Below are 14,819 nucleotides of genomic sequence, written 5' to 3' on the forward strand. Positions count from 1 at the left end.
ATTTCATAAGCTACGTGTTTGGGGAGCAGAAACGAACTTAACTCGAGTCAAAAAGCAACTACTTGGTTAGCTGCCAACATGATGGGACGGAAATACCTTCTTGTTAAGCAATTTGGTGCAATACATAGCCTTAAGGCTAAAATAATAGACACATACGCCTAGCTAACTGAATTTCTCATTTTACAACCCGTGGACTTCGAAGGAGGAATAATCAAAATGCTACCGGCAAAGAATTTCTTTAACCTAATGTTTCCCAAAGTTGGCAATATCAACTCCGTTTGGGTTATCCAAGCATCTCAGTCGCTTAAAGGTTACACTGAATGCGATTTACCGATTGCAAGCTGTTAACGCAATCGCATCAGAATACACTTGATGATGCTTTCGACAAGAATTTGAAACGACAGAAACAAATGGAATTTTTACAGAAACTCCAAGCACGTCAAGATTTTTTGGCATTCTATTTAGTAAAATATAATCAAACAAAATCGATTTTTACTGAACTGCCTAGGCCTACAGAAGTACATAATGAAGCAAAGCAAGTATTAACACTAGGCCTAAATGGCTGTGACATATAATAAAATTGGCCTATAACTTATAATGAGCAACAGCAAAGCAGTTGCTTTGAGACCAATCGAGCATCAGTATAGAATATAGACCTTAGTCTTGTAATCTTAGGTGACGACAGATTTTGTCTGTTTTGACGTCTTTGGGGAAAAATACGGAAAAATGCTAATTCACGGAAATCCTCGTTATAAAATAGATGGGCAAAACATTAAAAGTGCAGTGAAAAATGCGTATTTATTCAGTGTTAGGACTCGAATCAGCTTATTAGCCATACCCATATCAACGTCATGCGCTTATAATTAACCAGATCTTAACAGTTAAGACGTCATCATCACCTTCGTATGTTCACCCAGGTTCTGTTTTCATACTGTCATTTTACAATATAGGCTTTCACGGATTTTTTCCAGGCCAATGCGGAAGTATATAAGCATAACAATAGCCTTCTTTGCGTATATCGGCCTTTATGCTTTGTAACAGTCCCTGTCTACACTACTACCACATTGTTTCATACAACTTTGGGCTCTGGACGTTGTGATATTTATCACAAGATGTGATACACCATTTCGCTGGTACCATATTGGCACAACATAGCTGACAAAATAAATGACAAGGAAGCATAAAAAAAATTAAACAGATATAGAAAGTCATCGAAAAAAACTGTGATTTTAATCAAAGGAGCTTGAGTTTATTGAGCATCGCCGCAATACCAGGCATTTCTTAACTCTCTCTAATCCTAAACATATCTTGTTTACAAAAAGAACATCCAAACGAATGCTAGGATGCGAAGCTTTGTTTATTTATAATAACATCTCATAACCAACCAAAGCAAGCAATATCGAAAACAGTCGCAAATACAACAGCAACACCCATCCTCATGGCATTCTGTATACACTCCTGTGAGGATTTGGTTCTTTCGCACCAGTATCAAAAAACCCAGCTGTTAAAAACGATAAAACTGCAAAAATTTGATAATTGTTTCAAAAACAATAGAGTAATAGCTACTGCCAATAATACGCAGAAATCACACTCTTAATTGGTTGATTTCTTGTAGAATTGGGTTGAAAGATTTGATTAATTTCCATGCGCTCAGGACCTGTACCAACAAATGTAGTTTGATTATATTTACAATTACTTAAATAATATAGTACCCGCGGAATTTGCAAACTCAATATAGTTGGCCCCGCAAGAAAGTGAAGTATATAAACCAAGCTTGCTCCTCTTTTGCGTCTAAGAAAATTTAATACTGCAATGTATTGTGGCAGGGTGCATGTTTTAATTGTAGTATTTTACGTGAAACTTTAAGCAAAAGGTGCAGTGTGTTTAGGGCATAAAGGGCAATTGCAAATGCAACACAATACTTTCTTTTCAAATTAAGGGGTTTGCAACCGAAATCCCAAGTTGTTTTTGTTAAGTGGATGCGATTTCAGCTTAGGTCTGTCGGACATTGTTCAACGAGAATATTCAATAACTTAATGCATTTTTTTACAACGGAAATATTTAGCGTCGTGTTATAAAACATATCATATAAACGCTTATTCTACAATAAAACCATGCTGTCTGTGTACAACCACGTTTCGACAAACAATAACCCTGCAACACGAATGATGAGCTTGTAAGTACAATCACGTAGATCGCAATTCGCAAGGGTTAGAGGTAGCCTATTGTCTACAGTAGGGGAAGGTGGTGTAAAGCGGACCAACGGGTTAAAGTGGCACACCCCTCTTATTTTCTTAATAAAGTTTTTTAACCGCGCGGAAACCACTAAGTTTAGTGAAGCATGGCATAACGTGGTTGCAGACGCCATTATTCGAGGTTACGTGGAAAAAAAGGCAAGAAAAGGCACGGAATTCGTTTTTTGTACTCTCTGATCTATTGAAAGGTATGTCTTGTAACTTAGATTTTATTTTACATGCATAAGGTAGAAGTTTGGTTGAATGGTAGAAAGGAGTTTTACTGTATCACGTACGCATTACATAGGTTCATTCCGCTTACTGACTAGCCAAAATTTGGCCAACAGTCAAAATAATAGTTACCAAGGGGTGGGGGTAAAGTGGACCAGTGGTGGAGGAGGAGGAGTTGGAGAGGCTGACTTTGCTCCATCGGATGTTAATGATATTCCTATTGATCCTGTTCCAACCAACACCGAATCTTACCCCGTTAATGTTAGTTCAACTAGCATTGACTTGTGTGATGGCAGAAATATTGGCTTAGATGCGGCTGGTCTTCCCGAGATGCCTGAATCGTTACCTGCACAGCCAATAGATGTATGGCGAAGGTAGGTTGTTGTTGCGTTGTTACGTTGCTGCGTTGTTGACTCCTTGTCTCAGAAGGTTGCTATCGCTGTTCTCTGTCTCCTTCGCTCATATATTAACTGAAAAGAACACGGCATTCTTAATTTAAGACTTTACTCAAACTGATGTCCTGCGCGCAGGCAGTGCAAAAACGAAAGGGCCGGTAAAGTGAACGAGCAATGCGAACATACACACGTGCTGGGAACATCACGAGGGCGCCAACCAACGACAAACCAATAAGTATCCAACGGCCGCTACAGATGTAGCCCAACCGTCCTCTCCTGAAGATGCAAATTCCAGTTTCACAATTATAAGTCCTGTTGAAGTGCTTCCTATGCCGAAAGCAGCTCACACTCGCCAAAAGAGGAAGTCTAAGAGAGGTGCAATTGCTATTTTAACCAGTTCACCATACAAGAAGCAGTTGGCTGCAACGAATCGTAGCCAATCCGCGATATCTGGCAACAGCAGTAAAACAAATTCATCGAAAAAGCGTTCTATGAAGAAAGCTAAGGTTTCCAGGTCATCAATGCAGCAGAAGGACACAGTCGATGAAAATGATAACAACGTAGATGCAGAATGCTTTTACTGCAACGAATTGTATTCCAAATCATCCGAGAATGATGGGTGGATCCAGTGCTCCAAATGCATGCGATGAAGAATTATGTTTTTAAAAATTGATGGTGAACTGCGATTACTTTCATAACTACTTCGCTTATGATGACAATTTGTAAATAAATTGATTGTGATGTGGAACAAATTGCCTTGTTTACTCAAAACTTACGGTGGTCCACTTTACCCCAAACATGTGGGGTAAAGTGGACTATTGGAGGTGCTTTTAAATCAAAAAGATTTTATGTAAGAAAGCAAGCAATCAATAAAAGGACACTTCAAAAATTAGCGAAATACCTTAGAGTTAACTCTCAAAACAAACAAGTCATATGTTTTGGTAAAATCAGTGAATTGTAACGATTAAGCCTTAGGTGGTCCGCTTTACCCCACCCCACCTTCCCCTACCTATCTTAATTGCAACTTCAGAAAACACTGTAAGAAAATAAACAATTTTGGCAAATTCCTTAAAGTCACTCAATAATAGGCCTATTATAATCTCTAAATCTAAAATAATCCCGAAATTTTGATTTATTGACAAAATCTTTAATTTTCCGCAGCTATCTTTTGGGTAGTGAAATTATACCGGTGTAAATACAATTACATCACACAAGATAGGCCTACAACGTAGCTATAACGACTTCGGACAGGCTACAAACTTTCACGAACAAGAACATCTATATGGTAGGCCGCACAATTGGCCTTTAATTACAAATGACACACTAGCTGTAGTTAGAAAGAGGTAAAAACTATTGCGAAAAGATTGAATTGTTACCTTTGCCATAAGATTTTGCTTTCCTAAATTTACTACACGTAGACTTATTAAGTTTGTCGTCAACCGTAATGGCATGGCATGTTTAGTAACGATAATTTGTAAAGAGACATGAGGAAATGGCGGACAAAAGCACATTGAAAGCCTCGGAGCCGAACCGCAGTATTATTAGGTAATTATTAGGTTTAAAAATAAGGTTAACTTCATAAGATTGTATTATCAATCACAACGACAATAACGATAGAATCTGACAAAGTAACAACAATGCATCTAAACATAAGAAACCTATTTTCGAATGTACAAAATCCACCAGCAGGATAAAATTTTAAAAAGTAATTTTTACAAAATACAGTATAGCAGTGCACAGCAAACAATGACTACGTAGCCATGTATAGGCCTACGCATTTCTTGCTACGTTGTCATTCCATTACGCATACATCTCTACATATTCAAAAGCTCGTTTGCGGCGAACAGGGTCACTACCCTATGCAAAGAGACAGCTTTTCAATATTAAGTACGAGCTTTTACTGGTAAACTACGACATGAACCTCTTTGAATTTTGGCTTGCCAGGGATCCTATACATAAAATAGAAGTTGGAAATGGCCAGCACGATAAACATAAAGCACAATAACAGTTTACGGTTGCTTTCAGAAAAAGAGTTTCAAAAAATATCAGATAACCAATACAAGGCAATGCTGCAATCCATTCAAATTTCTAAGTTTCAAAATGATCAAAAAATACACAAAACAAGAACACACAAAATCTTATAATATAAAAATTCATATGATCATGCGTACAACAATAAAAATCTAACACTGGCAGCTGTTTTAATTCGAAATCCCGCTATCCATGCAGAAGAGGTTTGCTTATGGAATTTGGGGTGGACATTACTTTTGCTTCCCACCTGGAACAAAAACTTTTATTACAATCATAATACTGGAAGGTTTTTATGGTACTACAGTACTACTACTTGTCTGGAATATATCGTTCTTATTTTATGCTACACATTGTTGCATTGCGACATTGACAATCACAATTCACAGAATAATACCTTTTCATATTATATAATACCTTTTCTTATTATACTTGTATCGAAACCGTTCTAAATTACTGTTGATTCAAACACAGAGCAGCTATTATTTTAAGAAAATAAAATTATAATAAAACAATGCTATACCCAATTAAGAACACCAACAACAAATGATACCTCAGTATTGGTGGAAGTGATGAGAGATTAACTTTGTATTGGAGCAATACAATAAAGCACAGTGTTTTTAAGGTAGGTGCTGAAAATACAAAAGAACAAAACTATTTTACAATACTTGACCTACATCGATGCAATACATAAGAAAGAGGAATCTATTAACTTAATCTATTTATTTAATTGGTTTTAAATATAATTCTGGATTCCTTATTGCCTACTTTACAAAACATATTAGAAAAATGTGGGTACAATGCACAAACAATAAACTGCAAGATATCAGTAAAACTGACTAGGTCAGTGTAAGTAGTTTGATCATTTAATGGTAGATAAGTAACTTATTAAATTAAATTTTTTTTAGATATTATTTTTTTTTAATTTTTTTTTTTGAATATTCAATAAGCATCTTAATTCTTCAAATATGCCTGACAAACAAGCAATCCTATATATCTAAGGGTAATAAAATCATTTGCTGGGTAAATTGTAGCTAACTAGAATTTAAGGAGCAATATATGCTAAACTTTTGTGATTTCCATGATTTTGTTGGACTTCTACGTTATGGTTTAAAAACAGTGTAACCAGTGTTGTTTTTCAGTACGGGGATAATAAACAGTTGTTAAAAACTTCCAGGTCGCATTGTTTGGTTAGACTAAAACTTAATTGAAAATTGAAGAAATTTGACTTTTTTGGCCCAAAACTGCAGTCTTGAGTTTAACATTCTATTGCAAGAGTTAGAGATATGGGATTTTATAAGAATTTCATGAAATAATAGCCAAAGGCACAATAAAGTGACATGCAAATTTCAGCAAGCCCCATGGGGGATTTTTCGATTAATTGCATTTTTAGTAATTTTACTTTATAATAAAATAAACAAAGGAATTGGGCGTTTTTACAAGCATATACAATGAAAGCTATGTTTACCCAACATGGAGAAATTAATGGAGATTATCTGAAATCAGGTATTGTAAGTTTTCGAAATAGATAGTGACTAGCGTAACATAAGCTAATTGCTGCAACAAGATAAACAGTTTATTATGTAATTAATAAAAACCATTTCTACTTCTAGCGCACTTCAGTGTTTCATTGAGGTTTGGTATTACTAAAGAGTTATGATTTGCCCAAGAAAGTTTCCCTGCACCAGGATAAGCTTTCAAAGTCACCACACAAAATTGTGGTTAAGTTTCGATGTTTTTTCAATTTAATGAAAGGTTCAACTCTATCTTACCTAGAATAAATTATTTCCATTACAAAGTTGTAAGGCAAATCACAATTATTTTATAAGAAATTTACAACTTCTTTACATCATGTAACCATCTAACCTAAAAGTAGAACAACTACCAAATCATATCATACAAAACTTACCAAAATCCAAGACATTTGTGTCGTTATGATCAAAAAGCTCTTCTTCATCATCCGTTTGTTGTGTAGTTTCAGATTTTGGGCTGCAAGACAAATAATCTAAGTGCAAGCAAGAATTTGCTATATGTTTTCTAGTAAGCTCTACCAAAAACACTAACATTTGCTTAATGCAGTTAGAATGTCTAGAAGTCATTTTTGAGAGTAGTAGAGCAATTTCGATTAAAGTAATTAATTAATTATTATTACAATTACCATTGTTAGTAAAAAAACATAAACGTTAAACAGTTTTCCAAACGCTCAAGTTATACAGATAACCAAGTACGTATACTGAGCTTAAGGTGAACATTACCCATTAAAATCTCAATGAAAATAGCAGTTTAAATAAAACGCAACACATAACATGCAGACCTTGTTCCACCAAACATAAATAATTGGTCTTCATATAAGCAACAGCACTGCCGGCGACGAGCTGTAGGAGATGAACCAAGTGTTTTAACATTTTCCCATTTGCTTTCGACTGTATATAAAATTAATTAACTACAAACATATGAAATATATAGTAGTTTGTTTTCTAACACAATGAAAGTGAAACAGTCATGATGACAGTTTCACTTCTATTAGTATCGTGTGATTCAAAACCAATCAGAAGATTCCACTACATAGCACTGCTTAATTCAGTAAAAACATTCTCAAGTTTTAAAATTACAGCATCAAAATTACATCTTTCCAAGAAATATAAATATTACCAGGATCGTATTTCCACAAGTCGTTGAAGTGCTCATAAACCACTGAATTGAAACCACCAAAAATAAACAAGCAATGTTTGTAGGTAACTGCAAAAAAGGTTACAGCTTACTAATGCAACTATGAAGATTTTATTTTTTCTTCGAGTAGAATAGTTTTTATCTTTTCAGGCATTAGTTATTTATCACAAGCTATGGTTTGACAGCAAATTATAATATTCTCAGACATTTTCATAAAGAAAATAAATGAAAACATGTAGCAATGCAAGCAAAGTACAAAATTAACGTACATGCTGAGTGACTTCTTCTTCCTGGAGGTAGTGACAAATCTGAACAGACTGCTGCCGACCAACTTTTCATCTTGGTGTCAAATACCTTATGATAAATAAACAATCAATACATTATACAAACATATTTATAAGGGAACACATTGCTATTAAGAAGCTCTTTGTTAATGGGGGAACGCTGAAAATGATGGTAAACAGTGTTTCCAATAAAAAATAAATCATTTAATAATAATATGGGAAGATAATTTAGAATTTATCAGGTTTTTCTTGTTGATTGATCTAGATTGATCAGGTTTAAAAACGTATGCGTAAATATTATCTTCAATTGGTTTATTCCCAGTTTAATAAATTGTATGCTTCTACTTTGTTGGTTTATTTTGGAACTTTTGTTTCCTGTTTATTCAATAAAATCACATCATTATTTCAAATCTGTTTTGATAGTATTGTGCATGCAGTATATTATTCATTTATATCTGCTTACAATGCATATGCACTTATGTACTAGTCACGCTAGTTGTTACATAAATATGAGTTGAACGAGTCTTATGCCACAACTAACCGCACAGCAGTTTAATCAAACCAATAAAATTACTTTCACATAGCACAAAAAGTTTAATATTGTTAATATTTGTATTGGACTCTAAGCTTTGTCATCTGCGATAACAAATTCATACCCTAAAGCCAATGTCCATTACCGCCATTTTCTAGCGCACCAATAATAGTATCTATTAAACTTATTGCTTTGCAAAATACCATCAAAGTATTGTCGTAAAACTCGTCAAGTTGTGAGTAGTGTGACTGATGTTGATTACAACGACCGCCAAAGACATAAATGTGGTCACCACAAGTTGTCATGGTATGAAAGTCTCTCCAGCTTGGGCATCGATTGAACTGAAACAGGTGTCACACATGCATCAGCTTTTTCTCACTTATGATATTGTTATGGCAAAACAGATTTAAAAAGTACGGAAAGTTAAAAATTACAAAATATCTTGTTTTAACCTTTGCAGTAATTGATGCGATACATGTAAACCAGGCTCATTCAAACAAAACTTTTTACTGTTCAAAGTCAAATTTGCAGAACAGTTTATATAACAGTCAAAATTACATACTAGACAGTAGTCACTGAAAAGAACAAACAAAACCAACACTTTGAAACTCGATTGGAATTAATGCATCAAACTGTGACAAATTTGCAGCACCTTACTCATCACTATATTACATTAAATGGACACCACACTATGTGACTTCATTAACAAACACTTCCTGATGATATATTTCAGTTATTAATAGAACCAGCAGCATCAAACTCCATCACCACAACATACAAAACACATTTTGGTGTAAGATTATCTGCTAGTCAGAATTCATGTAAAATATTTTCGGGTAAATTTGAATTCAATCAGTGCAGAGTTTGCTATAAGATATTTTGAAATTTTTCACTTCTAGTGTAAATTAGAATACCAAACTAAATAAATAAATAAATAATAAATTAGAATACTAAATACTGTACTAAAGAAATTAGAATGACCGAACGTCTTTATACCTCATCAGAAATTCTCTGCCATGCAAGAGTTGACATATCTAGCATGAACAAATCATTAGAAAATCTATTAGTCTAAAACAAAAACAGAGTTACTGTTAGTCTTCCGAATGTGCAATTTTTGCAGCTTAAACACCAAGTAGTATGTACATAAAATTAGTGGTTTTATTTCTAGAAAATTTTTAGTAACTTACGTCTACTTCGAAACCCCCAAATACATAGATATTTCCATTGGCAACACACATTGCATGCCCGTCACGGCCACATGGAATGTCTCCTTTCACTTTTACTTTTGACCATTTGAAATGCTCTGTTGAATAAAATTTGCACTTGAAAAAACTCACATAGGAGACATAACTTCTTTTTTCAGAAAGAACTTTGCAATAAAATATCCAAGTTAAACGCTATAGCTTTGTTAATAAGGTAGCTTATTTAGCAACATTTCATGCACCTTTTAATCAAGCAAATATATGCAGTAACAATGAAATAAGTAGAGTTATGTTGAGTTATAGCATCTGTTGCTTTCAATGTCCAGTTTATTTTTATTCTATTTAAATGTTTTTATTATTATATTTAACGGATAAAGCAAATCGATTGTAATCTGTATTAGTAATAGAACATTAGTGAAATAATATTAGTAGAAAACAAGACCTTGCAAAACTGCAATGATGCGGCAGGTGCAACCTTTTTGCTGTCAAAAACTAGGATAAAATCCTTCACTAATATTTGTTACAACTACTGCTAGTATAAACAATGTAAGAAACTACCTGTATTGAAACAATACAAGCCTTGACAAGCTGAAGCTCCTAAAATATCATTTCGGCCACCAAATAAAAACGCGTTTTTTTCAATAGCAACTGAAGCATGCCCATACCTAGAAAAGTCTTTGAATAAAAAAATGCAATGCTACATACTAATATCTGAATGATTTATGGCTACCTTGGCAGATATAATTCTGAGTTATTCAATATACAGAAAGTGATAAACTGATAACATAAGTAGTGTCTAACTACCTCATGAATGGTACTTCTGATTTAAGCTTATATGTATTTTCCGTTGGGATTTTCATCCATCTGCATGAATCTATTAAATTTGGGAATTACTCTATAACATTAATTCAAAATTTCTATATTTTAGGTATGTATATATTATATTTTTGCAATTGTGCGCATGAATTTAAATTGACAACAGCTAACTCACTGGTGTTCAGGACATGAACATCAATTGCATGCAAAGTGGCATAATCCTCTCCCATACAAAATCCTCCAAACATAAATATCCTATGGTCAACAATCACAGCAGAGTGGTTTACACGCCTCGGACCTCCTTCTAAACTCAGTGTCCATTGAGGAATCATCTTTTTTCTGCAATTGGAAATTTCAAAATATTGTGCATCTCGGCATACTTAACGTAGCAATGCTCTCAGCACTGCTGGAAAAGGGTATACATTTGTTTCTGAGTATTTTTATGTGTGCATGATATTGTGATTAAAATAAACATCAAAATGTCTGAAAAAACAAGAACATTTTTAAAGGATACAATACCATGCGACTGTCTTTGCTTCAGAATATACTTAATCTTGATAAAGCAACCATTACTCAATTAAAACTAAAAATAGGGAAAAACTTTGTACTAAACTTCAAAAACTTTTTCATGTTACACAGTGCACATCTAATAGGGATGGGATGAGTTACTGATACTCGATTGAGTATCAGCGATTTCTACTACTCAGACTTGGTTGAGATTGCCCAATACATCGTGCATAGTTTTATTGTATTTATAGTTACGTATTATACATCCACAATGAGTTTAAATTCCAATTCTATGAACGAAAATTATCTGCTACGTTAATAAATTTAAATACCAAAGTTATTTCATATATTTTCACCTTTTCCTCTGGTGATCATAGTTTAGGTCTCCTATAGTAAATACTGGTGTTCTAACGTTACAAATAGAGTGTTCCAGAAACTGATAATGAAACAGTCGAAGACAATTAGAAAATAGGCAACTTTTTTGATTAATTATAATTATATATAAGTTATCTTTTTATAGTATGATCATCTTTTAAAATGACCACAATTTGTATTCACGAACAGCTTAATGTTGAAACACTGTATAAAACGATTTTAATATCTATCTCGATCGTGCACCATTCTCAGCCAAGGTGAAAAAGCATTTTATTTTGTGATTTGATTTAACGTACAATCAAGTGCAGTAGTAGCCAGAAACTGCATTCTCGGGTGTTGTTTCCAAGCATATTACACAAATGGTGGTTATAACCAGGGCTTTGGAGCAGGCGTAAATGTTAAATTGCTCCAGCTCGGGAGCTTATTGATACCACTGCTCCGGCTCCATTACGCCAAAAACTGAGGTTCAAATTTGGAATATCTAGCTCAATGGGTCAGTCAGTAGTCAGTACCATCGGTTGCATGTATGAACATGTGGCTGCTCTGCTGTCAAATCCCCAGCAATTCTTAATTTTGTGAAGGGTTGCTGTTAAATTATGTGAATTCAGCCAATAGTAGTAGGCTAGTAGCATAGCATCTTATGAAATACATCGGAGCTGGAGCTATTTTTCAAACAACTGGCTCCAGCTCCATTTGAATTTCACATAGAGCTCCGGCTCCAGTTCCAGCTCTGTTGAAAATCCACGGCTCCGGCTCCAAAGCCCTGGTTATAACACCATATTATGCTGCTTATATATACTCTTAAATGTTACATTACTTTTCATTGATAAGACGCAATCCCCGTACAAGTTTGTTACTAGTGTAAGTGACATTATTGTTGACATTGTGCTTGTGGCACGTGCCCAAGTACTGGTAATAATTTTAATAAAAACTGGAACTCAATGAGACCAGTAATTTCGTTTTTGTCCCATCCCTAGCATTAATATTTAACCTAAAGGTAATGTTGTGCAAAAAAATTCATGGTATTCCGGATTTCCGGTACCTAAACATATCAAAAATTATGAAACTTAAATTTTACTTGGGAGATTTCCATGGTACCTTTTAAACAGCTTTTTAAATAACTTTAAACCGCATCATGGAATATTTCAAATAATATTGCAATCACATATATTGAAAAACTTTTATACTGGTCTAAAAACTTTTAATATTTCCTGGGTTAGATGAGTTGAAGAAATACAAAGGGTAATAGGATTAATACAAAGCTAAGCTATGTTATGAATGGATCTTAGAATGAGTGCTAAGATGCTTTTTTAAGTGTTCTTTTTGTTTGAAAGAACTTGGACAAACATGGCACTGGTATGGGCGTTCACCAGTATGAATGCGTTCATGTCTTGTTAAGCTACATCCAGATGGAAAGTTTTTTTCACAGAAGGAGCACTTAAATCGCAAATTATTGCTGTTATTTGATAGCTTTGATGTGGAAGGTCTTTTTTTCGCAATTTGCTTGGGAGAACGTGAAGATTTAATATCGATTCTCTTAGTTCTTTGTTTATTTCTTTTGCTGATACAATTGCCACTTTCTAAGTAATCTTGTTCTTCTCTATTTGGCATCAAATCCGACTCATTATTTTCAGATGCATTAAAATTATGGGTGCTTGAAAGGCTTACAAAGTCAGGATTGTTAACCATAGTAGGTCTTCCACCATACTTAGAGTGCATTGAAAACTCAGTGCTATGAGGTATTACACAGTTACTAATTGCATTGGCTTGTTCATTTCTTTCCAATGGAGTAGGTGACCTCACCATCGTTAGCAGAACACTCTCCGATAAAAAAGGTTTATTTTCATCATCTTTTGTACTGGTAAGATCTTTCTCCTCAATTGTCATGGCATCTGTGCCTTTGCAAGTAACAACAGCATCTTTGTATGATTCAGCACCTAAATACTTGCCAGCAGACAGTGGTGCACAGCTTGTTTCCGAAGTTACATCACATGCTGAAAGAGTGTCAAAATTGCTCCGTAGCTTTACTATTTCTTCACGCATGTGTTGAGTTTCCTTTAAAATAAGATTACCTATAGCCACAGAGTCTTTATGAATCGACTGTAACTGTTCCAAAATTAATTTTCCAATGATTATCCACTGAGATTCATTGCCATTATGGGCTAAATTGGTTTCTAGCAATTTTTCCATAGTACACGATAAAGGTACTCTTACAAACAAACACTTTGCTACTGCCTGTAGATGCAATCATGTGATAACTGCCAACAATACAAAAAATCTTAAGTTTATCAAATGAAACAGGTTTTAAACCATCACATATCACTAGTTCATAAAATCATATTGGTAAATTGTACATAGTTTTCACTTAAGATACCTAAGATTTAATTTTGCTGAAAAATACAAATGCACAACCCCAGTGTACAAAGCTACATTTTGCTCCATTAAAGAAACATACATGCAGAAAAGGGAACACATAGATTTTCTATACCAATATAATGTAAGTATACATACGATTGTAGGGAAAAAAATCAAGATTTGTCAATAATTCCTACATTTTAGATAATTATCATGGCGAGGTTGAACATTGGGTCTAATATACAATTGCACAACCAGCATTTCAAAGTCAGCAAATTGTGTCACTATGACGTTATCATATAGTGGGGTAAAAAAGAAGTGATGTCACAAAAATCATCATCCTACACCATTAATTTCCTGGGGGAATTCCGATGAAAAGTCGCAATAAACGTGTTTTTTGAGCTTTTAAAATGTCACTTTAACAAACGAACAAATTTATGATGTAGAAATGACGTCATGACCCTAATCCTTTTAACCTGGCAAAAATTTACACCTTAATCTAGCCCTCTCAGAATGGGGCTAACATGTAACCACCTCGACCCGAACATTACATGTGTACTGAACAAAATTGAAGAATTTGAAATGTTTTGTAGTTAGTCTTATTATGAAGTTTTGATTATTTTGGCATTGGGATTAAGGGGACTGCAAAAACTATGCAGCACGCAGATAGAAATAAAGAATTCTAAAAGTAAAGTGAAAGTTGGAAGGGTGAAAATAAAAATGCAATGCAAGGTGAATAAGTTAAAAGCAACAACAAAGTCTAAAGTGAGAAAACTAGGAGAGAGAAATCTGCAGCCACTTTTATTGTGTTTAAGGAAGTATTCGGGATCAAATCAAAATGACTGGTCATGAATATTATCTGTAATCTACTGTAATCATAAACGCCGTTGAGGTCTAGTATACAAATGCACAACCACAGGATGCCTTTGTATACTAGACTCCAGCTAATCAATTGTGACGTCATCTGATTTTGCACCTGTATATTGCATACTGGACCCCAAAACTTAACCTCAATCTGGGTCTAGTGCAGAAGTGCACAACCAAATGACGTCACAATTTAGGTAGGCCTAACTGGGGTCTAGTATACATCAAATGCATCCTCTAGTTGTGCACTTTTACAGTAGACCCGTAAATCTACCTTCAAATCTAAATCTAACTCCAATAAAATCTTAAACAGCTAAAATAAACTT

At 34.3% G+C, this 14,819-nt stretch overlaps 2 protein-coding genes across 3 annotated transcripts; both read right to left on the reverse strand.

Annotated features, from left to right (window-relative positions):
• Positions 1–4,430: 4,430 nt before the first annotated feature.
• Positions 4,431–12,448, reverse strand: LOC143462088 (kelch domain-containing protein 3-like). Of its 2 annotated transcripts, XM_076960126.1 has the most exons (13): positions 11,256–12,448; positions 10,568–10,731; positions 10,381–10,450; positions 10,135–10,241; positions 9,562–9,677; positions 9,371–9,442; positions 8,578–8,715; positions 7,828–7,912; positions 7,541–7,627; positions 7,203–7,311; positions 6,798–6,877; positions 5,442–5,520; positions 4,431–5,138 (listed from the first exon to the last, which is right to left on the reverse strand). In XM_076960126.1, the coding sequence occupies exons 2-13, from the start codon at positions 10,722–10,724 to the stop codon at positions 5,078–5,080; spliced, it is 1,161 nt and encodes a 386-aa protein (XP_076816241.1). In that variant the 5' UTR covers positions 10,725–10,731; positions 11,256–12,448; the 3' UTR covers positions 4,431–5,077. The 2 variants fall into 2 exon arrangements, with proteins under 2 accessions (XP_076816241.1, XP_076816240.1); XM_076960125.1 differs by lacking the exon at positions 11,256–12,448 and having other exon boundaries at positions 10,568–10,905.
• On the reverse strand, positions 11,005–13,744 carry LOC143462089 (uncharacterized). The gene has a single exon (XM_076960127.1). The coding sequence runs from the start codon at positions 13,462–13,464 to the stop codon at positions 12,547–12,549; it is 918 nt and encodes a 305-aa protein (XP_076816242.1). The 5' UTR covers positions 13,465–13,744; the 3' UTR covers positions 11,005–12,546.
• Between the last annotated feature and the right edge of the window lie 1,075 nt (positions 13,745–14,819).

Source organism: Clavelina lepadiformis, chromosome 6 (assembly GCF_947623445.1).
Source record: "Clavelina lepadiformis chromosome 6, kaClaLepa1.1, whole genome shotgun sequence".
NCBI lineage: Eukaryota > Metazoa > Chordata > Ascidiacea > Aplousobranchia > Clavelinidae > Clavelina > Clavelina lepadiformis.

Bases quoted from the DNA above. Each gene is read 5' to 3' on its own strand.
- LOC143462088 (XM_076960126.1), bottom strand. From the start codon at position 10,724: ATGATTCCTCAATGGACACTGAGTTTAGAAGGAGGTCCGAGGCGTGTA. The intron at 9,443-9,561 runs GTAAGTTACTAA...TTTTTGTTTTAG, and splicing joins TTGGGGGTTTCGAAGTAGAC to ACTAATAGATTTTCTAATGA. The intron at 6,878-7,202 runs GTCTGCATGTTA...TTTGTCTTGCAG, and splicing joins TTTATGTTTGGTGGAACAAG to CCCAAAATCTGAAACTACAC.
- LOC143462089 (XM_076960127.1), bottom strand. From the start codon at position 13,464: ATGGAAAAATTGCTAGAAACCAATTTAGCCCATAATGGCAATGAATCT.